Here is a 22,858-nt window from a genome sequence, read left to right on the forward strand (position 1 = left end):
CTCCTCGGGCAGGGAGGGCCCTGCCACACCCTGCACTTCCTCTCATTGTGCCTCCCTTCCTGTTTAGCTAGACTGTTAGGCTGGAGGGATTTTTCCTCCCTTTCAGGACCTGAATGGAGCTATTTCTCCTTGCATCTCTGCCAACATCTCCCAGGACCCACCTCTGATCCACTGGTGGGGTCAGGCATCAACAGCTTTGGGTTCCAATCCCAGCTGTCCCCATTCAGCTGGGTGGTGAGAAGCCAGGGTCTGACCTCTGTGGACCTCAGTTTCCTTGTAAAAAGAAAAGTAACAAGGTGGCTCATGTGTTTTAGCGTGGGATTATGAGGGTTTAATGAGCTAAGGAGGTCTGTGCTTCTGAAGTGTGAGCCGTGGCCGTGTCACCCTTGTCCCTGACCCGCTGATGTGGGGGTTCTGCAGAGAGCCCAGCTGGGTACTCACTGGATGCCTGCAAGTCCAAACATCCTGTTCTTTTTGAACTCCTTACTGGAGAAACAGGGAAAAGCTGTAGTTTTTTCCTTCCACTCGTATCAAGTGACACAAAAAAACAAGCCTGTCGGGGCCGAGCTGCTTGACTCTCTGATGTTTGGGAGCAGATCTGAGCAGCTGAGCAGGGTGGCTGTTCCTTTCTTGGATTAGGGTTGAATCTGTGGGAACCAGACCACCCCTGAGACAGGAGGCAGCCCTGATGCCTCCCCAGGGCCTGGGCCTGCAGCAGAGCCCCTTCCTCCAAGGGAAGCGGGACCTGGGGCTCACGTCTTCCCCGCCCCTCCTGCCTCCTTCCCTACAGGTGAACTTCCACAGCCCCCGGAGTGGCCAGAGGTGCTGGGCTGCGCGGACCCAGGTGGAGAAGCGGCTGGTGGTACTGGTGGCACTTCTGGCGGCAGGACTGGTGGCCTGCCTGGCAGCGCTGGGCATCCAGTACCAGACAAGTAGGTGCCTCCGTGTTGCATGGTGGGCTCGACTCACTCCTGTCCCTGGCTCTGTCAGCTTGGGGAAGGGGGGCTTCCCGGCTTAAGCCGGGGCAGGCCTCTAAGGCCAAGGAGGGAGCCAGGCCCAGGGGGATCTGGGTGCTGAGATGGACCAAGACCTGGGAAGTGGGCAGCGTGGGTGGTATAGAGATCTCGCACTTGAGTCCACATCCTGTCCCAGCAACTTACTGGCTGTGTGACCTTGGACAAACCTCTTACTCTCTCAGCCTGTGTCTTCTCTAATTTAAATGGGAAAACAGTGCCCAGTTGGGGGATAGCTCTGCGGACTAGAGATAACATATGTCACATAGCTGGTGCCTCGTGTTGTTGCTAGGATGTGGGGTAATTACACACATAGGCTGACATTGTCTGCTATCTCTAGTTCCAATAAAATAACAATAATGCCCTCTGTTTACTAAATTCTTTCCTCCGACCAAATACCCCAAATACCCCACTCGCTTCAGATGCAATCTCATTTCCTCCTCAGGGCAGCCCTGTGAGGTGTGGTTACTTTTGGCCCCTTTTCCATATTAGGAAACTGAGGCACTCAGATGGAGTGACTTGCCCAAGGTTACGTGGCTAATGGGGGATCGAGTGGGGCCCTTGAATGCGGAGGTTGGAATTCACCCATAGGCTACTGGGCTCAAGCCCAGGCTCCACCTCCCTTTGTAATCCAAGTATGCTCCAGAGCACATTAGCACCCCCAGGAGAGCTACCCTTCCGGGATCCAGCTGCCTGTCGTGTTCCTTGGTCGGTGCTTTTGTCTGTCCCATTTTGAATGGTGATACAATTGGGCCCCTCTGCCAGGTGCCTCACACAGAGTTAATGCTCAGTAAACACTTACGAAGTGGGAAAGGGTGGATCCAAGTTAGAAATAAGGATGGGGAATTAGCCAATGCCAGGACCTCTCAGTCCCCTGTTGCCCCAACATTTATTCTTCTGATGGCAGATGGTTCACCTGGTTGAGCAGCCTCTGGGGGCTCTGCTCAGCATCCCACCCACTGACTCAGTCTCTCACCCCATGAGAGAAACTATGAGCTTTCTCGGGATCTGGGAACGTCCACTCCAGGCTGTGTGGAGCCTTCCGTCTGTGAAGTTGCTGGCCTGCGAGGGTGGCCACGCTGCACCGGGGTGGGGAGGGGACTCGGGGCCTAGAAAAGAGCAGGGACTTCATCTGAGCGTTCTTCCATCCCTCCTGGGTTAGGCACAAAGGTATCCATTCACTCCACAAACATAGGTTGTACTTAAGAAATAATTGCTTGATTAGTTAACTGACTGTCTAATGGTTTATGGTGTTTTACGAAATGTGCCTGGCTCAGCAGGTGCTTAATGCATGTGTGACTAACTAATGACTAGCTTTCAGGCCTTTAGCCCGATGTGTTTAGCATAGTGCCTATGCCACAGGTGTGCAGATAGTAAAATGAATAAATTAATGTTTGAATGAACAAAAGGGTAAGAAGGAAGATCAAGCTGAGAACAGCCTTTCTCTGCTGAGTGTGTGTATATTGTGTGATTCTGTCCTGGTGCATGTTTGTGTGTGTGCGTGTCTCCTCTACTCACAGGACACAAGCTCGTCATCATCTCCTGCCACTGCCATGTTGTTTCATCCTGAATCCACTCTAGTTCAGAACCCCCTGCTGGTCAGTGTGGCCCCTGGCCAGCGCGTCTGCACAGCTCTTGGCTTGGAGCAGCGGGAGCTGGCCAGACTCCGGCAGCCAGTGTTGCCCTGAGACTGCCCCTCGGAGCTCCCAAGATATGTCTTTGCCAGAAACCAGGAGGGAGTCCCCACGGCCCAGCTCCTGATGATCAGACCCAAAACATTTCTGTTGTTACTGCCCAGTGGGGTCCTTTGGGAGGAATCCTGCTTCTGCCTCTGTTGTGTCCCTCTCTGGATCTCAGAAGGGTTTTCTCCAGCCTGGACCTGGGAGAGGAACATTCTTCCCCTGGAATGGAGCTGGGCAGAGGATCAGGTGACCCTTGAGCCACCTGGGAAAGCAGTGGCCACCGCAGATATTAACAGTAACCTCATTACCCAGGTGCTGGTGCTGGCCACATCTGAGCAAACACCAAGCCAGTCAAAGCAAATCTGTCCAGGCACAGTGGCTCTCACGCCTGTAATCCCAGCACTTTGGGAGGCCAAGGTGGACGGATCACCTGAGGTCAAGATGTTCGCCAAGCATGACCAACATGGTGAAATCCCGCCTCTACTAAAAAATACAAAACTTAACCAGGCATGTCGGCGCACACCTGTAGTCCAGCTGCTCTGGTGGCTGTCGTTGGTGCACGCCTGTAGTCCCAGCTACTCGAGAGGCTGAGGCAGGAGAATCGCTTGAACCTGGGAGGTGGAGGTTGCAGTGAGCCAGGATGGCACCACTGCACTCCAGCCTGGGCGACAGAGCAAGAGTCTGTCTCAAAAAAAAAAAAAAAAAACAAAAAACAAATCTTCTGATGATTCTGAAGGCCAGCCTCTGGGAATGTCTGAGCACATATTTACATTTTTTACTTACCTTCCTGCTATGCTTCCTTTCCAGAAACATTGGTGCTTTGCAAACAGAGGCAACAAAACAAACAATACATTCTCCAAGAACATATATATATATATATTATTTTTTTGTTTGTTTTGTTTTTGTTTTTGTTTTTTTTTAGACGAAGTGAGCCACCGCGCCCGGCTCCAAGAACATATTTTTAAGAAAGCATTCTACACAGTTTTGAGGCCAGGCTCTGTCCAGATGAATGTCTGTAAATTAAATCTAAGATCTGTTTCTGCCTTCTCAATTGATCATGCGTGTCCCAAAGGAAAGACGTTTGCTGCCTCTGCAGGTGGTGAACAAGTGCTGAATAAGGCCTTTCATTCATTTGGTTATTCATTCAAAAACACATATTGAGGCCAGGCACAGTGGCTCACTCCTATAATCCTAGCCCTTTGGGAGGCCGAGGCGGGTGGATCAACTGACGTCAAGAGTTCAAGACCAGCCTGGCCAATGTGGTGAAACCTTGTGTCTACTAAAAATACAAAAAATTAGCCAGGCGTGGTGGTGGACGCTTGTAATCCCAGCTACTCAGGAGGCTGAGGCAAGAGAATTGCTTGAGCCCAGGAGGCAGAGGTTGCAGTGAGTCAAGATTGTGCCACTGCATTACAGCCTGGGCGACAGATCAAAAACTCTGTCTCAAAAGAAAAAAAAAAAAAAGCACGTATTAAACGGCTGCTAGTTGCCAAATACAATGCTAGGCAATGGAAATATAAAAACACGTAGGATACTGGCCTGCCCTGAAGTTCACATTCTAGTAGGACAGGTGGACAAGGAGATGGCCATGACATATAGCACAGTAGCACAGCAGGCACCCAGGCCGCTGAGGGACCCAGAGAGAGAAGGGGGTCAAGTCATCAAAATGCATGAAGCACCTCCTGGGCCAGGAATATTTCATGAACTTTCTGCAAACCATTGAATAGTTGAATAATCAAGCCATTCCTCCTTAAGCACCTCCTTGGTCCCTAGCCCAGTGTCCAACAAAATAGACACTTAGTGAAGAACTCAAACCTCTTTTAAGACTGCTTTTTTTTTGAGACAGAGTCTCTTTCTTGTCACCCAGGCTGGAGTGCAGTGGCACAGTCTCGACTCACTGCAACCTCCGCCTCCCGGGTTCAAAAGATTCTCCTGCCTCAGCCTCCCAAGTAGCTGGGATTACAGGTGCCCACCATCATGCCTGACTAATTTTTGTATTTTTAGTGGTGATGGGGTTTCACCACGTTGGCCAGGCTGGTCTCGAACTCCTGACCTCAGGTAATCCGCCCGCCTCAGCCTCCCAAAGTGCTGGGATTACAGGCATGAGCCACGGAGCCCAGTCTCTGAGACTGACTTCTGGGACTAGTTTCTTGTTTTGTTTTTAAACCCAAGTCCCCATATGATAACAGCAAAAACCTTAATCAGTTAATTAATCGGTCTCTCTCTCTCACGCACGCAGACACATTCACACAGATGCTGATGCGTCTTCCCGCATTAGGCTCACTCTCAGCCGTCTCCTGGGCATCTCCACCAGCCAAGATATTGTAAAATTTTCCTTCCTGTGGTTTGATGTATGAAAACAATAGGTATTCTTTTCCTTCTCTAAGTGTGGAGTTATATCGTAATACTCAGCAGGCTCTTTCAACCTACATAGAAATTCTCTCCCTGCCCCATAAAGATTTTGGTGCTTCCTTGGAGTTTGAAGTGGAGCATTCAACTGTGATTAAGATGATTTGATTTAAAGATACTTAAAATGGCACTATCACCCCCACCATTTCCTTTCTCTGTTTTCGTGCGTAATGGCTCCATAATTTTTTTATGACACACCTCTCAACTGTGAACAATAATTTTTAATTGTTGTGTGATTATCTCAAAGTCAAATCACCCTGATTTTCCTGCTGTTGTGTGGCTGCTCTGAGCCCTTTGTCAGCCACCCATCTGAAGGACTTTGTGTTTGTCATCAGATGTTGATAAGCCCACAAGTGAACCTCTGCCCACTGGCCTTACGTTCCTGAGTGAGTTGAACACTGCCCCTACTAGCCCGTGCGTTCTTTGCTGCTCTCTAAAGACTGGCCTGAAACTTCAGACCCTGAGACTTGAGGAAGCTGAAACCCCGTGCCCAGCCATGGCCATCATCACTGTGAAATCTGTGAAATTGGTCCTGCATTTCTTCCTAACTTTTAGATAGAGAAACTGAGGCATGGAGAGATGAGGTCACTTGCCCAAAGCCTCACTGGCAAAAGTAGAAAGCTGGATTTGAACCCAGGTCTGGTGGCCTCCAAAGCCCACCCTGCCTTACTGCCTCCCTCTGTGGTGGGGAAACAGATCTCAGCAGTCAGGCTGCACCAGCCCCTGGTGTGACTGGCAAAGAGGTGGGGAAGGAAAGCAGAAAAACACAGCCTTGGCATGGCTGGACTGAGACAGGCCTGGGCCCAGCTCTCAGCTCTCCTCCCTCCCGCATAGCTGGGCAACCTTGTTCCATTCACTCCCTCAGTTTCCTCATCTTTAACCAGGGAGACGATGCCTGCAGCTGGTGGCTTGTAATGAGTTAAATGAGATCCTGAGTGTGTGCAAAGTGCCCAGTGCATGGCCACATTCAGTAAAGTCCCTTTGGTCATCAGCACAGCCTGGGTGGATGGATGATGGGACCGGGCCTGTGATTCTCGGTCCTGCACAGTCAGCTTTGTGTTGCTGCCTCAGGCCAGGCCTCTGCGCAGGCCACCCAGGCTTTGGGTCCTTTGGGAGACCTCAGCCGCCAACATTGAGGTTGGGCTCTGGCCCTTTCCTCTTGCCTCTGGCAAACCAGTCTCTCAGGGTTGTTTAGCTTTTGGGTTTTTGAGGATTCCTTGAAGTCACGCACTTTCCTACTTGTATGCACTCTCCTGCTTGTACGCAGGAGTGATTTTTCCTGTTTCCTCCTTCTATTCCTAATAGGCTTTCCTCCTGCTTATGTCCTGTCATCCATACTGTCTACATCACCCTTTTGGCACATAGTAAATGTTCAGTTTATTTTTGCAGAAAGGAGGACAGACGTTTCTCCTACTGTTCCCTTTTGATTTATGTGTATATCCCCAACTGAATTGTTAGCTCTTGGATTAAAGGACTCTGCCTTTTTATGCCCAGTACCCCAGTACCCTACACACACACACACGGGCATGGGCGCACACTTTCATGCAGGAGAACGCACACACGCACACACATGCACTCTAGACACAGCAAAGAACCTGGAAGATAGTCATTAGCTTGCTGAATAAATGAATGCATGCATGAATGAATAAATTTGTTGAGCATCAAGGAATAATAAAGAGTCAATGAATATTTATGGAGGAAAAGGTTGATTAAGAGAAACACCTGGGTTCTGGGTACCTTTTAGCCGTAAGAAGGATTTTAGACAGCTGAATAGAAGTCTTGTGTTATAAGCCAGCAAATTTTAAATGGGCGGAAATCATTTCTCTGTAGGGCTCAAGTGACCGTTCAGTTCCAAATCTGTGTGGTCAGGGCTGGGGTGGGACATGTGACCACTGGGCCCCAAGCCGCCTTCTCTGCCTTCCCTGCTTCTTCTCTGCCCTCCGTGCTTCTTCTCTGCTTGCTCTTCACTGGCCTCTTGTCCTTGACCCCTTGCAGGATCTCCTTCTGTGTGCCTGAGCGAAGCTTGTGTCTCAGTGACCAGCTCCATCTTGAGCTCCATGGACCCCACAGTGGACCCCTGCCATGACTTCTTCAGCTATGCCTGTGGGGGCTGGATCAAAGCCAACCCGGTCCCTGATGGCCACTCACGCTGGGGGACCTTCAGCAACCTCTGGGAACACAACCAGGCGATCATCAAGCACCTCCTCGGTAAGCATCTAGCATGGAGACCAATGAATGGGCCACAGCAGGGAGCTGTCAGCTGGTCCAGCCGGCTTCCCAACCACACCTGCTTAAAGGAGGAGCTTGGCAGAATGGGCCGTGTGCGGTGGCTCACACCTATAATCCCAGCACTTCGAGAGGCCGGGGTGGGTGGATCACTTGAGACCTGGAGTTCCAGACCAGCCTGGCCAACATGGCAAAACCCTGTCTCTACTAAAAATACAAAAATTAGCTAGGTATGGTGGCGTGCGCCTGTAGTACTTGGGAGGCTGAGGCAGAAGAATTGCTTGAAACTGGGAGGCAGAGGTTGCAGTGAGCCGAGACCACGCCACTGCACTCCAACCTGGGCAACAGAGTGAGATTCTGTCTAAAAAATAAGAAAAGAGGCGCCTGGCAGAATGGAAGACCATAGACTTGGGAGTAGGTGAATCTGGGTTAGAATATCTGCTCTCATTCATTGTATGATCCTAAGTCATGTATCTCTGAACCTCAGTTTCTTCATCTGTAAAATGAGACTAGTAAGATCCAAGCTACAGAGTTTTGAGAACTAGAGCTCTCATGTGTGAAGCATTAGCATGGTGTGTGTGGCACGTAGGGTGTACACAAGAACTGGTGGCTGTGTTCGTTACTTTTGTGGCTTCAAGCTTGTCATAGCTTTTGACTAGTATTGACTGCGAGTTTTGAAAGTTGTGAGCAAAAGGGATCGGGACTGAACACACTAGATCAGATTCTAAGGTTGTGATCCAATGAAAGTTCTAACAACAGCTCATCAGAGAGTTAGTTATTCAGTGTAGGCGGGAATCATCCTTAGCCTCATAGTGATCGGGCTTGCATGGTAAGCCATCTGGTCAAAGTTCTCTTTGCACTTCACTAGGCCTTGGGCACCTCTAGTTCACCCCGAGTTGATGGTTTTATCCTCAGATTAGAGCTCCACGTTGCCTTGTTTGCAGCTGTATCCTTAGTTAATGTTTGTTGAATTCCCGGCTGCCCACTGGGCTCCTCCTCTGGTGTGAAATCACGACAGCCGTGCTGTATCACAAAGCTGCTCACCTGAACCCCTCCACAGCTGGGACCATGGCTGTCTCCCTCTTCTGCTGTCCCCTGCTCCGTCCTGGGACCCTAAATGCTGGGAGAGGCTGGATTCTGAAAAGCCAGTCAATTTAGCCATCAACAAGAGAACCTGGATCACACAAATACTTACTGTTTTAAAAATCTTTAAGCTATTCAAAGGTAGATAGGTGCAATAGAAGATACCCAAAAGGGGACAGATCTTCTTAAAGGGACAGAAATCTTAAGAGACAGGAAATAATTCTAAATGGACATTTATCAATTTAAGGTAACTGAGTCTTTTAGATTACAAGGAAAGTAGGCAAACCGGGTGAAGGAGACCTTTTCTTTCTTTCCTGCCCTAGCCCCACAGGGCAGAGCTGCAGTAGGTAAAACACACGCACCCTTTCTCCTGGCCTCCCGCAGCTCCCCAGGCAGCAGCAGCAGCAGCCACCTCCCACCTAACTCCCCGAGGATGAGCAGGGTGGTGCGTATGGATCTGGGGTTGAAGCTCAGTGTGTCTGAAGCAGCAAAGCGCCAGCCTGAGATGTCCCCCTGCCTGCTTTATGCCACCAAAGTGCCTTCGAAAGGGGATGTAACTTTTCATTTTAGAACCAGATGTTTAAAAGGCAAATATGGGCCGGGCGCGGTGGCTCAAGCCTGTAATCCCAGCACTTTGGGAGGCCGAGACGGGTGGATCATGAGGTCAGGAGATCGAGACCAACCTGGTGAACATGGTGAAACCCCGTCTCTACTAAAAAATACAAAAAACTAGCCGGGCGAGGTGGCAGCGCCTGTAGTCCCAGCTACTCAGGAGGCTGAGGCAGGAGAATGGCGTGAACCCGGGAGGCGGAGCTTGCAGTGAGCTGAGATCCGGCCACTGCAACTCCAGCCCCGGAGACAGAGCGAGACTCCGTCTCAAAAAAAAAAAAAAAAAGGCAAATATGTCTGTCATTACAAGACTGGAACTCAAGGACGTCCCTTGTCCAGTGCCTAACATCACAGCAGGGGGCTTGGCAGGGCCCCTAGTCCAGGTAGTATAACAAGGTGGGTCAGTTCCTCTGCTTCAGAGTCACCAGGACCTGGGTTCAAATCCGGACTCTGCCACTTACTATGAGGTCTTGGGTCAATTACATCACCTCCCTGGCTTGTTTTCTCATTAGTACAGTGGGAACCATGCCTCCTCTGAATTTTGAAAATTAAATGGGAAATACATTTAAATGTATTTAAACCACGCCGAGGCCTGGCATGTCGTGGTGGCTGCTGTTTGTATTGATGTAACTGTTATTATTCATCCTTGACCTTTGCACAGCATTTGACTGGTTACAGAGATGCCATCCCATTTGATCTTGCAGAGTGGAATCTGGGAAGGTGGTGTTCACTCCATTGGTAGATGAGGAAAGCGAGATCTGGAGAGGTCCTCATGATAGGCTAGTGAGTGGCAGAGCTGAGACCTGTCTGATGCCTTGTGTGCCCTTTCCCCTGTCCCACACCACCTCCTTCAGGTACAAGGGACAGACATAGCTCCCTTTCCGCAGTGCCTGCAAGAACCTGCAGGGAGCGCAGAGCCTGAGGGCCTGAAGGAAGGAGAGACACGGATGTCCGCCGTGTGCTGTGCACTGTTCCAGGCTCTTTACAGCCACTGCCTCCTTAATCCTCACAACCCCAGACTTCAGAATTGTTGTTCCCATTTTGTAGATGTAGAAACTGAGGCTCCCAGAAGTTAAGTGACTTTGTCAAGGACATACCACCAGTCCAAAATGGTGAGGGGCTCATTCTCTGGGGAGCATTTAGCATTTAGAGGGGATGGGGCAGGACAGCGGTCAGGCCCTCTAGCTTCCCAGTGAGGCCCAGAACGGGCTCTTGTGCATCTTAGGGGTTCTGATCTGACTGGTTCTGGGGCTGGTTCTCACTGGGAGAACCTTAGGTCTGGGCCAAGATTGAGTCCATCCCCACCATTCCTGAGGATTAAGCCGTGGGTGGGGAGCTGCATCAAATGGGCCATGGAACAACCCAGAATCATACGTTCAACCCTGACCCCGAGTCCAGGGTCCAGTGATACCAGGAGGCCAGACCGCAGAGTTTTGAAGTCAAGCAGCCCTGGTGTGCTAGCTGCTTATCACCCGTGTGGCCTTGGACAAGTGGCCTGGCTTCCCTCCCACTTGGTTTGATTATCTGTGCGATCGGGATAATGTTGCCTCCTCACACGTGCATTTACTGTGAGTGTTGACTTGCCTGGGATGATTCAAAGTGCTCAGCACCGGAATACACTGGAATACTAGCCTGGCACCTAGTAGGTGCTCAGCAAAGCACAGCTGCCCTCCTTGGTGGTGTTAGATGAGTTCCAACCAAGACTTCTTACAAACAAGCTGTATGACTGCAGAGAGGTCACCCAGATTTTTAGGTCCTTGGCTCATCACCTATAAAGTGGGAACTAACTGAAACTCAGATCATTAGTAGGGATGCTCTAAGGGTTAATGGGATGGGCAAAGAACAGAGTCATTATAACTTATTTATTAGAGAAGCACTGGTGTGTAGACCCAGTTATCAGGAAGGAGGTGCAGGAAGCTGTGTTATCAGGAAGCTGTGACACACTGAGTATCTCACTTGTATTGTTTCATTGAACTCTCATAGTAAACTCATGGAGTAGGCTATATTTGCCCATTTTACAGATGAGACTCATGAATATGAAGGAAATGTATTTCCTAGGAAATGGTGAGGCTGGGATTAGACCCAGACTTGTGGGGCCTCAAAGCTTGTATTCTTTCTGTACTCACTCCACTGTCAGATTCAGCGGGGAGAGGCCCTGGGTCGGCACTGCTGGCGGGGAGAGCAGCCAAGAAGTGTGGTTTGCCTGCCTCCTTTCCCCAGAGGCTGCTTCACTGAGCTCTCAGCCCAGGCCAGCCAAGCCCCAGCCCAGGTCCAATGAACACAGGAGCTGGGGTCACCCCCATGTCATATTGACTAGGGGCTTCCCCAGAAGGCATAACCTGGGGTCCCCTCCCCAAAGGCTCACTCCTCGGAACTAGTCTGGAAACGGCCCCTCAACTTTGGGCTTGATACCTGGGGATTTTGATACATGGAAACTCCTGAAAAGGCAGATGGCAGGTGAGTGGGTGGCAAAAAAATGCAGGAGTGTGGGCCAGTGCATTCTTGGGCTTAAGGCCAGGCTGGGTTCAGCCTCTCCAAGACAAAGGGGTCAGCCAGCAGGCCTCGGAAAGAAGCCAGAGCTGATGGGCATGGGAACAAGCCGGAGGTGCCCAGGCCACTCCGACCTGCTGAGGGGAGGGCTTCCCTCTAGGCAGAGAGGGGAGAAGGGACATTTAGAGTGCCAGTGTGGATTGTGTCAGCCGGTCCGGCAGGATAGCTGTTACCATCTGCTTGTGTGACCTTGGGCAAGCCATGCATTTCTCTGCCAGGTGAATTCATGCTAGCTGCCTCAGAGGCAATCCAGGCAGATCTGTAGCAGGTGGGCCGAACTAGGCCAGGTGCCACCTTGGCATGACCTGGCAGTCTGCCAGCTGGGGATGGTGACCTCAGCTGCAGGACACACAGATGCGTCGCACTTCACTCTGCCGCTCCCCAAAGTGGCCAGCATGGGCTGTCCTCCTAGGTTTTGGGGAAATGAGAGTGGAGGCCTCACCTCATCAGAGGATGGAAACAGCCAGCCCCTTCAGCCCTTAGACTTGGCTCTGCCTTGGGCTTTCCAACTGTGCTTGTGGCTCGGATTATTCCACCAGCTACAGTGCCTACACCACCCCCTCCAAAGCCTCCAAGACTTTTCTCAAACCTGCTGCCCCCATTGTCTTCTGTGGCTACCAAACGGCCTTTCTAGGCTTGAGCTACAATTACACTGTGTGCACCTGTCGTGTTTGCTTTACTGTATTTTATACTGTAAGATGAATGCATACAAAAAAAATCAATGCATGCTCATTGTGACAATTCAAGCAACACAGATTCCATAAAGAAAAAACTAGCAGTCTGCCTTCTGGTCTCCCTGGGAGATACACACACAGTATTCCAATAGCATTACATGTGTCCATGTCGGTGATGTGGCAGTTAATGATGTCACCCTGTGACATCTCTTGTATTTTTATTTTGACATGTTTTCCCAATACCTGCTGTCTAATTGAGTTTGATCTTCCTGTGCATATTGGAAGGGAGCCATCTATGGACAGGATCTGCATCATGAGTGCTTTCTATCCAGTATGGTGTCTACAGGAGTGGGTGCTGCTTTCCTGTTTAGGGAATGCTTATGTGGATTGATTGATTCTTAGTCTGTTTGTGCTATTGTAACAAAATACCACAGACTGGATGATATGGTTTGGCTGTGTCCCCACCCAAATCTCATCCTGAATTGTAGCTCCCTCAATTCCCACATTTTGTGGCAAGAACCCAGTGGGAAGTCATTGACTCATGGGGGAGGCTCTTTCCCATGCTGTTCTTGTGATAGTGAATAAGTCTCACAAGATCTGATGGTTTTAAAAACGGAATTCCCCTGCACAACCTCTGTCTCTGCCTGTTGCCATCCATCTAAGACGTGACTTGCTCCTCCTTGCCTTCCACCATGATGGTGAGGCCTCCCCAGCCACGTGGAAGTGTAAGTCCATTAAAGCTCTTTATTTTGTAAATTGCCCAGTCTTGGGTATGTCTGTATCAGCAGCGTGAAAACAGACTAATACACTGGATAATTTATAAACAACAGAAATTTACTTCTCACTGTTCTGGATGCTGTGAAGTCCAAGATCAAGGCACAGGCTCGTTCAGTGTCTCTGTTAAGGGTTGCTCTCTGCTTCCAAGATGGCACCATGAACTGTGTCTTCACATGGCATAAGGGACTGAAGAGGGGGGAACTGGCCCCCTCAAGCCCTTTTATAAGACACTAATCTATTCATAGGGCAGAGCTCTCAGGGCCTCATCACTTCCTAAAGGCCTCACCTCTTAAAATTGCTCCTCAAGGATTAAGTTTCAACTTGAATTTTGGAGGGGACACATTCAAATTATGGCATTGACTCAACAATGTGAGGATGGGAGGGAGTGTCCAGGGCTTCTTAGGGGCAGCTGGGCTGCTTCAGGTTCACCTCTGGTTTTCTGAGCCAACCTGCAGGAAAGGACAGGGAAGCGGAAAAGGCTTAGGCTCCAGTCCTGACTGCAGCCACTTTTGCGACCTTGGACGAGTTACCCAACCTCTTACTTGTAAATGGAGTGTGATAACAGCCACTGTGGAAATCGTCGGGACAAGATGCACACACAGCCTATGCCCATCTACAGAGGAAGCAGTTCACTTTCTCAGGAAGGCTACCCACTAGCTCTGCCTTGATAGGCCAGTTTCTTCACCCACCTGGGCCTCATTTTCCTTGTCTCTGAAATGGGATGGTGATATCTCCCTCAGGGGCCCAGGGTGAGGTTGTGACAGCAGCACAGGGTCTGCTGTAGACGCTGTGAGCGGTGGTGGTGGTGGAATTCTTTTTGTTTTGCAGAGCAAGGCGTCTCATTTATCAGCACCCCTTCCCCCCAGCACAGGATGGGGCTCCTGAGGCCTGTGACTGAACGGGTTCTGGTTTTATCCAAAACAAACACTGGTCCTGCCCTGGTGTGGAGTCAGGGCCCCATAGCTCCTGGCCAGATGGTCCCACTGCATCAAGGGAGGCCGCACGATTCCCAGACACCCCTATTCCCGCAGCATGTGGGGGATTCCCAGACACCCTATCATAGCCCACGGCTCTGCCTGCCTGGGCATTCGTTTCCTCCCTGAGGAGTGATGTGGAGAGGGCGTTCCAATGAAAACTCCCAGAGGAAGAAGCAGCCGATGAAATGGTGCTCTGTCTTCCTCTCTGGGACTTTGGGGTAGGAACTGAGGAAGCTTCTGGAACTCAGGGTCCCTGGAAGGAAGTACCTAGGCATTGTGGAGCTCTGTTGTCTGGCCCTAGGCTGCCAAAAGGTCTTCATACCACTGGGGCCACGGAAGTGCCACCATCTCCAAAATGTGTCCCCAGCACGTGCCAGGAGCCACACTGTTGGGGGTTGGCTGCTTCTTTGCCTCCATGAAATCTTCTGGGAAGTAATGAGCAAGGGGTGTTTTAAAGGAGACCAGAGAGCATCAAGCCCCAGTCTTGTTGAACTCAGAGTGACAGCCCCGAAAGGGGACGGGGCCAGCCTGGGGCTAGTCTGAAAAAAGATACCAAGACAAGAGCACCCCGTGAGAGGCAGGGTTGGGGGCCTGAACGAGGGGCTATGGAGGGTTGGCACAGTCCTGGAGACCTTTGTCTTATTCAGAAAAAGGTCTGTGCCTGATTTCACTTTGTTTTTTGTTTTTTGTTTTTTTTTGGTTTTGTTTTGTTTTGTTCGTTTGTTTGTTTCGAGGCCAAGTCTCGATCTGTCACCCAGGCTGGAGTACAGTGGCACGATCTCAGCTCGCTGCAACCTCTGCCATCTGGGTTCAAGCGATTCTTGTGCCTCAGCCTGCCAAGTAGCTGGGATTACAAGCACCCGCCACCACGCCCGGATAATTTTTGTACTTTCAGTAGAGACAGGGTTTCACCATGTTGGCCAGGTTGGTCTCAAACTCCTGACCTCAAGTGATCCGCCCACCTTGGCCTCCCAAAGTACTAGGATTACAGGCATGAGCCACTCATTTCACTTTGAAACCCAGCCACTCCTGCAGGCTGTAGTGCTATCTTTCTCTGTCATTCATTCCTTTACTCACTCACCGATTATATGCGTCAGACACTTTCTGTGTGCCAGGCATTGCTCGGGGCTGGGGATTATGTAGGAATAAGACAGGCTTTTCTTGTGGAAGTTACATTCCAGCAGGGAAGACAGACAGTAAACAAATGAATGACTAAATACATGATAGGATTGTAAAGAGAAGGACTCAAAAACATCAAGTAGGGCGTGGGGCCAGAGAGGGAAGAGGCCATTGTAGCTGCAGCGATCAGGAAGGGATGGGCTTTCTCAGGAGGGACGTCTGAGCAGACGCTTGAGTTAAGGAGAGAAGAGGCCATCCAGCCATGGGGAGAAGAGTGTGGGGCAGGAGCTGGAGACAGGTGGGAGCACAGATCCTGTCACCCAGGGTGGCATTCATTTCTCAACCTGCAGTTATCATTTTATCCCTCCATGAAATGTTAATGCCATAGGTACTCTGAATGTCTGTTGCTGCTCTTGGTCTATATACACAGAGTAAAAATAGTAAGATGCTTTGTTCTGCAAGAATAAATTCCTGGGGGCAATATTGCCCCCGTTGGGGATGCATGATATGGAGCCCTCTGACCAATTGGAGGAATTGGGTCTAGGTGTGACAGCTCACACCTGTAATCCCAGCACTTTGGGAGGCCGAGACAGGCGGATCACCTGAGGTTGGGAGTTTGAGACCAGCCTGGTCAACACAGTGAAACCCTGTCTCTACTAAAAATACAAAAATTAGCCAGGCATGGTGGAGGTTGCCTGTCATCCCAGCTACTCGGGAGGCTGAGGCAGGAGAATCACTTGAACCCAGGAGGCAGAGGTTGCGGTGAGCCGAGATCGTGCCATTGCACTCCAGCCTGGATGACAGAGCGAGACTCCGTGTCAAAAAAAAAAGAAAGGAATCGGTATATTCCAGTGACTAATTTGGACTAAAAGGAGTTCAAGACAACTCACTCTACAGACTCCCCAGACCAGGGCTCCCCTTGGGTGTCTCATAGAGGCCTCAAACTTCGAGTGTCTGGAGCTGAGCTTTAGGCAGTAGCTGTGTGCACTGAAGCTCCTTCCTAAGCCTACCCCTCATCCTCAGGCTGCAGTTCCCCAGTGTCAGCAGCTTCTCACTCAGGCCAAGGAAACTTGGCTCCATTCTTGGCTCTCCTTTCTCTCATGTTGCAAACACTTCTCACCCCCTTCTCTGCCACCATCCTGGCCAAGCGCCCACCTTCGTTCACCTGGTCCCCTGCAGCAGCCTCCTGCCTGGCAGCCTCCCTTGGGGCCTTGTCCCCTGGAGCCTGCAGGATAGTAGGTGCCCCCTGAGTGAGGAGGAAAAAGAAGAGGTAGGAGAGTGTGCTGTGGGTTGTCCCCATGGGTTCCTGGAACCAGGGGGAGGAAGAGGAACCGTACCTTCTACCAGGGCCCATGCCCTAGCCAGCATCGGCAGTGGGGATACTGATGACACACACGGAGCAGGTGTGAACACCAACTCCTGGCGGGGCCCCCTCATCCCGTCCACTCCTGCCCCACCGGCCTGATATCCTTTTAAAAAAAGGAAATCTTGGCCGGGCGTGGTGGCTTACACTTGTAATCCCAACATTTTGGGAGGCTGAGGTGGGCGGATCATGAGGTCAAGAGATCGAGACCATCCTGGCCAACATGGTGAAACCTTGTCTCTACTAAAAATACAAAAGTTAGCCAGCCATGGTGGCACGCACCTATAGTTCCAGCTACTCGGGAGGCTGAGGCAAGAGAATCGCTTGAACCCAGGAAGCGGAGGTTGCATTGAGCCGAGATTGCGCCCCTGCACTCCAGCCTAGTGACAGAGGGAGACTCTGTCTCAAAAAAAAAAAAAAGAAAAAAGAAAGGAAATCTTAGGTGGGCACCCGGCCTCATTACCCTCTCGTCCTCCAGGTATGGTGTCCTTCCTCTCCAGAAAGGGACACTGGGCTCTGTTCTTGCAGCCACCACCTGTTGCTAGGGGCCTGCTAGGTACCTGTCCAGGGCTGGTTCTGGGGCTGCAGGGACATGGAATGGCAGAGGGGCAGCCCACGCACAGCCCCTCCTTCTACTCCACATTGAGTTCATCCTTCAGCCCGAAGCTCAAGCGAAGCTTCCTCGGGGCCTTGCTTGGCTGTCCTGGTCTCCTCCCGCCCTCCCGCTCAAGGCCTCGGATATTCTCACAGCATTCGCCCTGTGCATAATCAGATGCTGCTGTGAGTCCTCGGCTGCCATCTGCCTCACCCCCCACGCTGCGTGCCTCACGTGGACAGGCCTCCAGTTACGTTGGCCACTGTCCCCCACACCCAGCCTGGTGGCTGCCAGGCAAAAGAAACTTTGTGAACAGTGTGGGAAAGCAAGTGAGCTTGGCACCCAGGTGGTGGGGGGCCAAAGGAATGGAGTTTGAACCTGGCCTGGGGCAGCCTCTCAGCAAAGGAGCAAGGGAGGCTGTGACTGAAGGAGGCACTCCTTCTCCCTCCCGGTGATGATTCGGGCTTGAGGACAGGTGTTAGGAAGAGGGCCTGGGAACTCGCTGTGATTAGCACAGCCAGGCTGCTCCTGGGAGCCTTTCTTTAGGCCTCTTATCTTGGTGGCCTTGCGGGAGGGAGATGCCAGGCTCGCTCATGGGCCAGAGCACACAGCGTGCCTTCCCCAGCGCTGACCCTGGCATTTCAGGGCTGTGGCCGGAGCCAGATGTAGAGGGTGAGACGCTGTGTCTGAGGCCTGGTGAGCAATGACGATTCTCCTGCTTTTTCTTCCAAGAGCGTCACTGGGAGCGTTGCCATAGGAACGAGGCCCTGGGAGGGGCGAGGCACTCCCCTTTTGCTCTCCCTGATCCTCTGTATCCCAGCTTCCCCATTTCCGCCCTCCCCTCACAGAGTCCTCTTCTCCGAGCTGGAGCTGCCGTGGTGCCTGGGGGACATGCAGATGTTTCCAGCACTTGGCAACACAGTAGCCTGTGGTCTCCAGGGCTGTGTAAACCCTCCATAGCCCCTCTTTCAGGCCCCTGACCCTGTCTCTCAAGGGGCTCTCTTGTCTCTGTGTCTTCCTTCAGACTGGCCCCAAACTGGTCCCGTCCCCCTTTCAGGGCCATCACCCCGGTCAGCAAGACCGGGGCTTGATGCTCTGACCAGTGAAAGCCGTGGTGCTATTCATGGTGGGAATCGGGGGGCAGGGAGCTCTCGGGGTGAGGCTGGGAAAGCTGATGAAAGACTGGCCAGGAAGTGACTCATGTCCTTTGCTCCAAGTGGCTGCGCCAGACAGATTTCTTTTCTCCAAGCAGCCCGCCTGCCCTTTTAGGCATCCCTGCTTGTCCCCACACTGTCTTGTCCTGCTCTGCGCAACCCAGTGCCCTCTCCCCTGCCTTCCACCTGGTGAACCACTTCAACTTTCAGAACCAGCTCAAATGGAACGCCCTCTGGAGACCCCCTTCTCCCCACCCCTCCGAAGGGAGTGACTTTCCTCTGTGTTCCATAGCCACGTGCGTTGTTCACAGCACTGTTGTGTCTTGTGGTCATTTCTTTGAGTTTCTGCTGGGTGCCAGGCACAGGGCTGGGCTCTCAATTTTACAGGCATAAATAAGACCTACTTTCTGCCCCAGGGAGCTCACGGTCTAATGGTGGACACAGGTACGCAGAGCGGTGAGGGCCTCTGGGAATGAGCATCTTAGGAGAGGCCTCATTGAAAAGATGTCCCCATGGAGGCCTTGAGGTTGAGTAGGATTTTAACAGGGTGCCACACAGAAGCTCTTTGGGGACAGAGATGGTTTCTCTTCTGTCTCACAGCTTGCACAGGGTCTAACATAGAGTAAGCATCTAGTATCTGGGCAGCGGGTGGATGGATACAGTTCTGCCAGGAAAGTCTTTGTGAAGGAGCTGGGCTTTGAGGGATCCTTGAAGGAGGCAAAGGAAAGGGCTTCAGGGTCAGAGAGAAATGAACATGAAATGAGGGAGCAGTGAAGAGTGTCCCAGAGGAGGCAAGAGGGACAGATAGAATTGAGGGGGTTGGAGGATCCAGCATAGTCTGGAGCAGGGCTCTGAGAAGAAGGCTCGGGCACAGAGCCCCAGTGTTTAGTGTGTCTCTGGTGGACTTGAGCAGCAGAAAGTGGTCATCTTCACCAGGTGCACCCACCAGAGCATTGCCTTCAGCAGGTGGCATCTGGACCAGGACACTGAGGTGAGGGAGAAGGGAACGGAATCTCCGGGGTGTCCAGGGTAAGGTCTGAGAAGCCACTGCAGAAGGGAGATGCTGCTTGCTGGGGTTGGCAAGGGTGGTGGAAAACGGCCCCAGGAGTTGGCTGTAAGCCTGGTGAACGTGCCCAGCCCCTCCAAGGAGGAAGCGAAAAGTAAATTCAAAATGAATGAGCCTTTTGAGTTTCCATCCAACTTCAGTCTTTATCACAAGAAAGGTCATCTGGTATCAGAAAACCAGGACTGGCCTCTGTCCCATGCACCGGGCAGGGGTGTTCGTACCACACATTATCCGCAGGGGAAGCACGCTGTCCTGCTGGTGGGCACGTGCGGCCAACGCGGGGACTGTGAACCCGGCCGGCAGAGGGAGAGAAACGCGGTAGACTCTTTTTCTTTACAGTCAGCAAAATTTCGGAAGCGCCTCCAGCTTGCCAGGCTCTGCCCAGGGGCAAGAGCATTCCTCTTGCCGTGTTGACGGCATTCCTCACCACCACCCCAACAGGCGATGTCAGAGCTCCTTTGCAGCTGAGAACACCAAGGCTCTGAAAAGAGGGACTGCCCTGAAGCCACCCAGTGGGCAAGTGGGGCCACATTGCAGACTCCACTGTGTGTTGTTCCAGAAAACTCCACGGCCAGCGTGAGCGAGGCAGAGAGAAAGGCGCAAGTGTACTACCGTGCGTGCATGAACGAGACCAGGATCGAGGAGCTCAGGGCCAAACCTCTAATGGAGTTGATTGAGAGGGTGAGTCCCTCAGGCTCTCCCTCCCCAGCCCTGGCCCATGCCACCTACCCGCCCCCTGGCTTTCACTCCAGTCCTCTGGTACCACTGGCCCACCTCATACCTCCAGCCGGTAGCACCGAGAGAAAGACAGAGAGCGAGCGCGTGTGAGAGCGCATGTGTGAGCACATTGTGTAGCTGCGTGGGTGGGATGTCTGTGCATGTGTCTGTGTGAGGGTGTGTGTCAGCATCTGTTGTGGATGTCTGTCATCTGTGTGTCTCTCTGTGCATCTGTGTGTGGGACAGGGGCCATGTTTAGAGGGAAAATATTCCTCCACGTTGCTGCTGCTTTTTCCTCAGGGGTTATGTGTGTGTGTGTGGAGGGGTGTGTGCCTGTTCCAGAAAGACCCACAGAGAGTCTTGGCCCAGAACCAGAGCCCTCCCTGTGAGCAGGGACCCAGGCCACTCTCCTATACCTGCTTCCTCCTGAGCAGGCGAAGACATCTTTCCTGCTTTCTTGGGCACCTTCCGGACTCCGAGGCTCCCCAGTGCAGACAGAAGGTGTCCGTGGATGTTTTCTGCCTGCCTCGTGTTCCCTGGACCGCCTCACCTCTTAGCTTGGCTCCAGGAAAGCATTGCAGCAGGGTTGGTGGCTGCACATGCTGGGGACTGGGCTAGTCCCCTCCTTTCTGGACAGGTCCCATGGGCCAAACCAGGGAAGACCAGGGAGATTTTTTTTTAAATCCCAACTTTCTCGGGAGGCTGAGGTGGGAGGATCACTTGAAGCCAGGAGTTTAAAACCAGCCTGGGCAACATAGCAAGACCCCATCTCTCCAAAAAAAGTTAAAAATTAGCCAGGTGTGGTGATACACACCTGTAGTCATAGCTACTTGGGAGGCTGAGGTGAGAGGATGGCCTGAGCCCAGGAGGTGGAAGCTGCAGTGAGCTGTGATGGCCCCACTGCACTCCAGCCTGGGAAACAAGAGTGAGACTCCATCTCAAAAAAAAAATTTTTTTTAACCCCAACTTTGAGACTAAAGTAGACCATAGTTTACCAACCTTCTTAAACATGTGGAGCCTTTTTTTTTCCCCAGAGGCACAGTTGAATTTATGTTTTGATATAATCACATTCACACAATTCATTATCCAAAATATAAACTGTGAACCAGGAAAAGTCTCTTTCCCATTCTCATCCCAGCCACCTAGGGAGCGGCTGGATTCATGCCTGGCTTGTCTAGGATAAGCCTTTGCTCCATCCGTGGGTCTCCAGCCCATGGGTCGGAAACCCCCAGTGAAGACCAATCCTTTCCTTTGCTCTTGAGGCTCAGAAAGGTCAGGTGACTGCTGCAGGGCCACAGAGCAAGTCAGCTGCAGAACCAGAATTCACATCTGGGTGTCTCCGCCACCTCATCACCTCCCTGCCTGCTCTCCCTCCCCACAGCTTGGGGGCTGGAACATCACAGGTCCCTGGGCCAAGGACAACTTCCAGGACACCCTGCAGGTGGTCACTGCCCACTACCGCACCTCACCCTTCTTCTCTGTCTACGTCAGTGCCGATTCCAAGAACTCCAACAGCAACGTGATCCAGGTGAGCTAGCTTGAAACACAGCGGTCGGGGGTGTGAGCACGACCTCTTCCTGTTTTGAGTTTAGTGGGCCCTGGCGTAGGAGAGAGACTTGCACTGGGTGGGAGGGCAGTCCTCTAGTTTCTGAGCCTGGGTTATTTCCAGAGGCCCCATTGGTGAGATCTCTTTTTTTTTTTTTTTTTTTTTTTGAGACAGTCTCGCTCTGTCATCCAGGCTGGAGTGCAGTGGCATGATCTCTGCTCACTGCAAGGTCTGCCTCCTGGGTTCATGCTATTCTCCTGCCTCAGCCTCTGAGTAGCTGAGTAGCTGGGACTACAGGCACCCGCCACCACACCGGGCTAATTTCTTTTGTATTTTTTAGTAGAGACGGGGTTTCACTGTGTTAGCAAGGATGGTCTGGATCTCCTGACCTCATGATCCACCCGCCTCAGCCTCCCAAAGTGCTGGGATTACAGGCGTGAGCCACCGCGCCCGGCCTCATTGGTGAGATCTTTGCAGGCTGCTGGCTTTGCATAGATGGGCACTGCACAGAGGTGAACCTTCGGGTGCTGATGACTTTCCGTGGACCCCAAGGGCGATTGTCAACTCCTGGACACAGCTGAACACACATCCTGGTTTCCCCCTCCTTAGCGTCTGCTCTTTGTGACTCTTCTTGGAATGGTTTTGAATCCATGTCTCCCTGTCAGAGCATGCCCCAGACAGAGGGTCAGCCTGCCCAGGGGAGCTCCAACACTGGTCTGCCCCAGCCTCCGATGCAGAAGTAAGAAACCCAGGCTGGGGATCCTAAAGACTGAGTTCCCAGCCCATCTCTACCATTCACTCACTGGGTGACCATGGGCAAGTGCCTCAACCTCTCACAGCTACAGTTACCCTATAAATCAAATGGATTGCAGTAACACCCGTCCTAGGTATGCCAAGATGTGGCCATGCGCGCCGATAGTAGCAAGCAGAAATGGACCCTCCCGTCCTGCTTGGCAGGCACTTGACCAGCACTGTCTTCTTCAATCCCCATTCCAGCTCTGAAGGTTAGGTTTTATTTTCTCTATTTTCCTGATAAGGAACCTGAGAATCAGAAAGGTTCAGTAACTTGGCCAAGATCACACAGTTTTTGAGTGACTCTTAACCACTTGGAAAGTGTTGGGGAGGTAGAGGCACTTTGCCGAGGCGAGGAGGTGTTTAAAAAAGGAGGGTGGCTCTGTCCAGCCCTTCTGAGGAGCCCAGGAGCCCTGCGGGGGGGGGCCGCGTGTACAGGCAGGAATGTGTCATCCCGTCCCTGAGTGGGCTTCTCAGTGACTGTAGCCAGCAGTCCTGCTTCTGCA

At 51.9% G+C, this 22,858-nt stretch overlaps 1 protein-coding gene across 6 annotated transcripts in view; it reads left to right on the forward strand.

Moving 5' to 3' along the window:
* The window catches only part of ECE1 (endothelin converting enzyme 1), a 133,578-nt gene that overhangs the window by 67,422 nt on the left and 43,298 nt on the right, over positions 1-22,858 (forward strand). For 5 of the 6 annotated variants that reach the window (XM_045378906.2, XM_065528373.1, XM_065528379.1 and 2 more), the window contains 4 exons: positions 791-932; positions 7,100-7,312; positions 19,857-19,978; positions 21,396-21,542. In XM_045378906.2, the coding sequence (XP_045234841.1) occupies positions 791-932; positions 7,100-7,312; positions 19,857-19,978; positions 21,396-21,542 (624 nt within the window). The remainder of the gene's footprint in view (positions 1-790; positions 933-7,099; positions 7,313-19,856; positions 19,979-21,395; positions 21,543-22,858) is intronic. The other variant, XM_065528381.1, reaches the window with a different exon arrangement.

This window comes from Macaca fascicularis, chromosome 1 (genome assembly GCF_037993035.2).
Source record: "Macaca fascicularis isolate 582-1 chromosome 1, T2T-MFA8v1.1".
NCBI lineage: Eukaryota > Metazoa > Chordata > Mammalia > Primates > Cercopithecidae > Macaca > Macaca fascicularis.